This window comes from Aegilops tauschii, chromosome 5 (assembly GCF_002575655.3).
Source record: "Aegilops tauschii subsp. strangulata cultivar AL8/78 chromosome 5, Aet v6.0, whole genome shotgun sequence".
NCBI classification, from domain to species: domain Eukaryota; kingdom Viridiplantae; phylum Streptophyta; class Magnoliopsida; order Poales; family Poaceae; genus Aegilops; species Aegilops tauschii.
The window spans coordinates 473,306,026-473,313,489 of record NC_053039.3 but is presented as its reverse complement, the minus strand read 5'-3'; the positions used below and the strand labels follow the sequence as shown (position 1 = coordinate 473,313,489).

The window sequence follows — 7,464 nt, the reverse complement described above, 5'->3', positions numbered from 1 at the left end:
TGAATCTAGTGAAATGTGAAACATAGCCGGAAGGTTTTCCGAAACTAGTGAAATGTGAAACTGACTGAAATGCTTTCTCTAAAATGAGTGAAACAGTAAAATTCAAAATAGCCAAAGTGCATCCAAGATTGATCTTGTATTAAAGGTCTTGTCGCGCTAAATTTAAAAATATATAATATTTCAAAACTGGATATTTAGTTTAAAAGTTATCAACCTTTTAAAATGTGGCATGGAAAATAAAGTGCAAGTATTTAGTGCGTGCATGCAGCTCGTTCATCTGCTCACTCTCTCAACCTGCCACCTGACAAAAGGTACTGCTGTGGACCCCGTCCAACCTTGTATATGTGTTTGTATAAGATTCGTATTGTTAAAAAGGAGAAACAAATGCATAGTGGGGTCTACCAGCCACACCAATCTCAAAGCAACGTTTGTGATAGATTCTCCACCGGTACATCCCGCCACCGGTAGAAAAACTTATTCGATAAGTCTACCCTTCATGTTTGGTGGCTGCTGAAGCAACCTAGCCCAGTCCAAGATCATAAAGTACCACACAACCTCCAGGAACATATGATTCAGTTGCTCTTTATGAATAGCTAGTCTTCCCCGAGGCTGTTTGTGGCGGCGTGCAGCACCATGGTCTCGATCGTGATCCCCGGACCGAACGCCATCATCACACCCCACTCGGCCACCTCCTCTCCCCTTGCCCTACGCCGGCGCAGCTCATCGAGCACGAAGATCACCGTTGGCCCGCTCATGTTCCCGTACTCTCTCAGCACCCGTCGGCTCGCCGCCAGCTTATCGACGCCCAGCCCGAGCAGTTGCTCAACGTGGTCCAAAATCGCACGGCCACCAGGGTGGATCGCCCAGAAGAGATCGTTCCACTCAGCACTGATCCCAATGGATTGGAACGCGTCGATCAGACAGCGCTCGATGTTGCTCTTCAGCAGCTTCGGCACCCGGATGGAGACGTGGAAGTCGAGGCCGCCTTTCATGAGACGCATGGTGATCTCGTCCTCGGTCTCCGGTATCGTCGTCTGCGTGGCGAAAACCATCTCGAACAGCGGGCGCTCGATGCAGTTGACGGGGTCGGCGCCGACGATGACGGCGCCCGCGCCGTCGCCGAATATGCCGTGGCCGAGGATGGTGTCGAGGCGGCCCTCCTGGGGCCCGTAGAACGCGATGAGGGTGAGCTCAGAGCAGGCCACGAGGACGCGCGCGCCGCGGTTGTTCTCGGCGAGCTCCTTGGCGAGCTGCAGCGCCCTGCCTCCGCCGGAGCAGCCGTTGAGGCTGAGGATGGTGCGGGACACGGTGGGGCGGAGGCCGAGGAGCGACGCCAGGTGGAGGTCGCCGCTGGGGGCCTTCCAGGCGGAGTAGGTGCTGAAGACGAGGTGGGTGACGTCGGCGGCCGGGCGCCCCCACTCGGCGATGGCCTTGGCGGCCGCCGACGCCGCGAGCACGGGCACCGCCGAGGACGCTATGTCTATCCGCGCGTCGAGGGTCGGCAGGGCGCGGTCACTGAAGTCCGGGTGCGCGCCGAGGAGCTCCTCGTCGAGGTGCGCGTAGCGCCTCTCGATGCCTGAATTCTTACCTGGACAGGAGAACATTTTACATAGTAGCTCACCGCAAATATGCATGCATTTGGAAATTGGAAACGTAAGCCGATACGTGTATAGGTTACTACTAGGTTAGGTTTACGCTGCAGGTGCAGGGCATGCATGGTCTTACAGATTCTCTTGAGCTTGTCCTTGAGGTCGGCGTGGTGCTCGCTGTTGGTGACGCGGAAGTAATAGTCGGCGTAGTCGTCCTGGAGCATGGAGCTCGCCGGGTTCGCCGTGCCGATTGCGAGCACGGCCGCCGGGCCGTCCGAGCGCTGCGCGTGACGGATCTGCTGGACGGTTGCCATGGACGTTCGTACGTCGATCGCTGCACGCGGAGTACTACGGCTAGCTAGCTGTCTCGTTGGCTTTCTAGACTTGCTTATTGTTTATTGAAGGATCGATCATAGGTCTTATATAAGACAACTGCCCGCATCTCTAACGCTGGCCTTCACAACTGTTTGTTTGTGCATGGACACCAATATAAGAGCCGACCATCCAATCCTTTCTCCTAAATGTTTGTCTCTGTTTTTTTTCTTCTCAAGTCATAATTATAGAAAATTGCATGGTTCATCCATAAACAACATGTAAATATATCTAGTACAACAATGGTTCAAATGTAAATATTGCATCCGAGATAACCCGATGTTCAACATGTTTTCGAATTAATTGATTCCAAATTCAAGAATACCCAAGTCAGAATCTGCATAGGTCATCGCAGGCACTGTGCCCCTTGAACTTCATCCAACAATTCATTAAATGGCCTGCCCTCTGTCCTATAGTACAACATGTACGGCAGCGCGTTCGGACTATACAATGTGAGTATTATCTAGTTGCAACATTGAGTTAATCAAATTGACCAACATGTTAAGCAACAAGAAGCAAAAAGTTACGATCTCAATGGTTGCGAGACCGGTGGCCACCTTCTCTCCATTTGTGCAATCGCACCGCAGAACCTCATGACGGAGTTGGAGATGGTGTACCATCAATGGGCTAGTGACTTCACATTGCGATCATGGATCACATGCAAATCATAGGGTGCGAAAACTTTTGCTCATGAATGAATCATGCATGTTTTGTCAAAAGGTTGAGCCCCCTTGCCTCATACCTACAAAGTCCGCAGATACGACCTTTCAAGCATCGCGCAACAACTAATCCTCCATCATCGAGTACCCCGTCATCGTGCTTATTTTAGGAACAACAAGAAGTTCAACAAAAAATGGCGGCGATCTACTTCTTCTGCTTGGACGAAAGGCTGTCCCAGACGGCCTTGGATCTCGAGGAGGCCATGGCGGGTGTGATGCTGAGAGGAGAAAGGGACCAGAGGAGGTTGGATGCGGCTATGGCCGGGCCTGGAGTTTAAATAGCGGGCAGATGGATGGGCAAGCGGCGAGCTGGTTAATGGTGGGCGGCAGACGGACGAACGGGTGGCGCCGGAGGAGGTTCCTCGGCATCCACACATGTTTAATGTAGGGAGGCGGATGGACGGGCTATCGTTTGAACGCGGAGCTATCACATTCAACATGAAGCGGCGTGTCCAGCTCTCTTGGCTGGCGCGTTACTTCAATGCCGGAATGACTTGAGAGGTCGCGTTTGCTTTGGGCCGGCATGAATGCGCCACTGGCGCTCTAGAGCAGCGCTAACCGCTTCGGGTGGAAAAGGGCGCGGGAGATGGTTTGAGTGGCCAGGGATACCCCCCCTCCCCCCCCCCCCCCCCCCCCCACACACACACACTTCTCTGGTTTGCTTCCAGTTTGAGGAAAGAATAACGCCCGGACCATACGTCTGAACTGCACGGTCCTCACGATTTGATGGTCGACATTGAAATACCCTAATGGTAGCTATGGTGCGATTGGAATTGGACAAATTAGGTCAGTATACTACCTAAAATTCTCCAGTAAAGTCTATAGTAAAGTGACTACGCAGAACACGGTACTCTATATGGTCATCCTCGTTTCGTGGGAGTGGTGAACTCATGTTGTGCACAACGATGGCTATTTTGGGCACCTATATATTAATCTACATCTATTAATAAAAGAAGGTGATATTTTTTATTTGTCATACTATTTTACATGTAATTCTGTGATGTTTCGCTAATCAACCTTTAATTCAGTTTAAAGCTAGATTTTTTGCTTTTGCAAAAAAACCTATGATGTATTTGGTAATTAACCCGCGCTATTTTTTTCTTTTGCACGAGAACCCCTGATATTTGGGTTAATCAACCTGCAGTATATATGAAATGCTTTAAAAAAATATTCATATCTTTTCAACCCTAACTTCAAATTTAACATGTCATATATGAAATTTGATTAAAAAAATGTACAAACTGGATATGATGCTATGTTACATGTTAACCATTTTAAAAATGTTATTTAGGATGCAACCTTAATCAATAACACATGGTCCGTCTTTCCTTCACACAAGCGCCCATCTAGATTAGAAATGAACACCTCAGCGAAACCAAGATTGGAGACAAAAGAAATGAGCTATAACCACGCATGCACGCCTTGCCAAAACCTCACAGAAAAAGCAGACTTCTCATCTTATGCCGAGAGAGATGTCTTATTATTGAAAACATTCAAATTCGTTGTGGTTATGTGAGCACTAAGGCCTTCGTCAGCGAGGGTGATAAGGAGGATATATAAGTGGCAACGCATATGAGATGCCATGAATTGAAATAAAAGACGTGGACCTATTAAGATCTTAAGTCATGATTATTGAGTTAGAGAAGTGTGGTATCGTTTCTTCCGTTGCATTGCGCGGGTTCTTTTGCTAGTTTCTTCAATTGGCTTTGCCTTATTTGATCGCACTTTCAGGATGTCGCAAAACCAGGTCGCGTGTGTACGCAAACATTTTCCAACATCTTTTGATGCGGTTAGCGCCGGTTGTATGGGCATCTCTAATGGTGTCTTCTAAAGTAGACACATTATTGATCCTCGGACCGCGTCCGAACACTTTCATGGACACAATACCGAAGTTGGCCATCCAACGTTGTACTTCAAATGTACGATCCTATCAGCTTGAAAAAATAGCAATTCCATTCCGCAGCAGAGAAATCGCTGCCAAATAGTGAGCTAAGTACATGATTATAAATACTACAAGTAGTACAATTGGTAACCTTCTGCCAACGTGAGCACGACCTTCCGCCAAAATAGTACAATTAGTATAAACTAACTAGTACAATTAGTAACCTTCCGCCATTTGAGAAAAATAGTACAGCCTAACTCAGTGATTACAAACAGTACAATTAGTACTTCATAGCCGTTGGAAATATGTCCTAGTGGCAATAATATTGTATTGGATTAATTATCTTTTTGCCCTCAGTGGTGTTCATGTACTCAGTTTTGCCCTCAGATGCGAATGGTGCTCAGTTTTGCCCCTAGTCCGTGCGCACCGACTCGTTCCGTGAACTCTGCCGTCTCCGTCAGGTCAACCTTTTGACTCGGCCCTTACAGGTGGGACCAGGCGGCAGAGACGACCAATTTTATTCAGACCGTTGCACGCGTGGCTTGTGGGACCCAGCAGAGAGCCGTTGAGCAGAGAGCCGTTGCGAGTGTGCTATATAAGCGGGCGACAGCGGCGGTGACCATGGCGACAGAGAGCACGGCGGTGACCACGGCGAGAGAGAGAGAGAGAGAGAGCACGGCGGTGGGAAGCTAGCTGTGGAGGGCGCGGCGGTGGGAAGCTAGCTGTGGAGGGCGCGGCGGCGTTGAGATTCCCTTCGGCTCCGAGCTCCATGTCTTCCTCAAGCTCCCGCGCCTCCTCGCGGATGCAGAGCCGGGCGCGTGTGGACATGCCTGTCTTCGTCTGTCCGCGGTGCCGGGCGGGCGTTGATCGGAGGGTTTCTCACACACCAAGGAACCAGAATCGTCCGTTCTACGTGTGCAGCGAGAATGGGGTAAGAATCGGGGCAATTGCACCATTTTCGTGGTCGGGATCTTTGAGCAATGGGTTGATCTGTTTGGTGTTCATGCAGGTGACATGATTCTTTCTTTGGGTCGATGCTCTGGCCAAGACTTTGATGAATGAACTGCAAGAAGAGCATGAAGAATGGTTGCGCATGCTGCCACGAACGGCAGTGGCCGCAGCACGAGCTCCGGAAGAAGAGATGGAGGGCGAAGCACACACTGACAGAGAGCTAGCTGTTGAGCTTAGGATGTTGAAGAAGAAGCTTAGGAAGCTTGAAGATCAAGCACTACCAATACCCATTTGCAAATACTTTTGGGCATTTGTAGGTATGGTAATCGCACTGGTTGTAATGTTGAAAATGTATGGAAAGGCATGAATTATGGAGGAATTTGTAATCTTGAAATTGTAGGAGAAATTCACCTAGTTTAAATGTTGGTCAAAGTTGTTTAAATGTTGAAAAAAAGAGAAGAAGTGACCAACATTTAAATATGTTGAAAAAAGGAGAAGAAATGAGGAATTTAGAAACTTTTGATCAATGAAATGCAGCTCTCTGCTCTGCCTTTCTGTCAAAAAAAAGGTTGCTCTTGGGCCAAATTCAGAGCGTAGAGCCAAGTGCAGGCTAGACTAATGGGCCAACTGCATCCAATTAGGCCCATTCGGGGGTTCTCTTGCGTGTTTTTCTGTTTTCTGTTCTGATTTAATTTAGGCAGTAAATCATAATGCTGAAACTTTTTGTGGAAGCTAATTGAATTATTCTAGAGCCAAACAATTAAGGTTAGAATTTTTTTGCAGCTGTTAAATATTTAATAGCAATTTAATTAATCCAATTCAAATACATCGTGATTTAAATCAAAGACCAAAATGTCATGGAAAATGTGCCTCAGCTCTGGTAGAGGTTTACACCTGGTTCCAAAATAAATGAACATTTTGTAAGGGCATTACATTGAGAAAAAAAATAATTTGTCTAAAAAAATGAAGGGTGGAAAATGCACAAAAAATTGGTGCGGCTGGGGACTCGAACCCAGGACCGCATGGGTTTGCGGTGTTTAGGGCTGCGCTGGTAACCACTAGGATAGATGGCAAGACTTTGACATGGGTAGGGAAGGAAGGTATACATAGTGAGACTGTGAAATTTGTGAAAAAAAATAGTGAGACCGTGAATGTTTGCACACGCGTGAGAGTGGTTTTCCTTTGTTTTGCACTGAAATTTTGGAGGGTTGGAAGGTTGAAAACGTATGTTTGCACTGCCACATGATTTTGCTTAGAGTGGCACTTGGTTTAGGGTTAGAGTGGCACTTGGTTTAGGATTTAAAGGGAATAAATTTGCATGTTAGTTCATGACTTATTTTTTTTGAATGAAACAGAGGGCTTCTCACCCCTCCGATTTTCATTAATGAAAACCACAAGTTCTCGAACTTCATGACTTGGTTTAGGGAAGAAATGATATGTTTGGGCACGGACATTTTTTAACACACATAATAAACCCTAATAACTTAGATAAGATGCAACACACCGTATCATTACAATAATAAGTTCACGGACACATGATGAAACATGACACGACACGACATGACATAGAAAAGCAACAAAATAAAAACGAAACATGACGAGCTTGACTCCGGGCTTGAACATCTTGATCTTGACCTCCTTCCACCTTGGCCGCGCGCGCCCCTTCAACACCGTCTTCATCTTCACACCTCCTCCTCCTCGTCGTAGGGAAGGGAATGCATCTGGCCTGGAGTGGGGAAGATGCTCTCGTAGTTGGTGTAGATGTTGTACACGGTGAAGAAGATGGCCTCGCAGCCGCACCAAAAGACTTGGCCGAGGAGCTCGCACGCGTCAAACGGGTTGGTGAAGGTGACCGTGAGTAGTAGGAGGATGCCGCGGCGGTCACGAACCTCGTTGAGGGTGAACATCCTAGGCGAGCCTCGTGGGAGGTGGGCATAGCCGGCTCTGAGGA

The 7,464-nt window shown here is 47.9% G+C and overlaps 1 protein-coding gene across 1 annotated transcript; it reads right to left on the bottom strand.

The window, feature by feature from the left end:
- Positions 1–302: 302 nt before the first annotated feature.
- On the bottom strand, positions 303–2,043 carry LOC109782591 (bisdemethoxycurcumin synthase-like). Its single transcript, XM_073498684.1, has 2 exons — positions 1,726–2,043; positions 303–1,588 (listed from the first exon to the last, which is right to left on the bottom strand). Exons 1-2 carry the CDS (start codon positions 1,901–1,903, stop codon positions 594–596), a joined length of 1,173 nt encoding a protein of 390 aa, XP_073354785.1. The 5' UTR covers positions 1,904–2,043; the 3' UTR covers positions 303–593.
- Positions 2,044–7,464: the final 5,421 nt, after the last annotated feature.

Excerpts from the sequence above, each read along its gene's own strand:
- LOC109782591 (XM_073498684.1), bottom strand. The coding sequence starts at position 1,903 with ATGGCAACCGTCCAGCAGATCCGTCACGCGCAGCGCTCGGACGGCCCG. Across the intron at positions 1,589-1,725 it reads GGACAAGCTCAAGAGAATCT|GTAAGAATTCAGGCATCGAG; the intron begins GTAAGACCATGC and ends TCTCCTGTCCAG.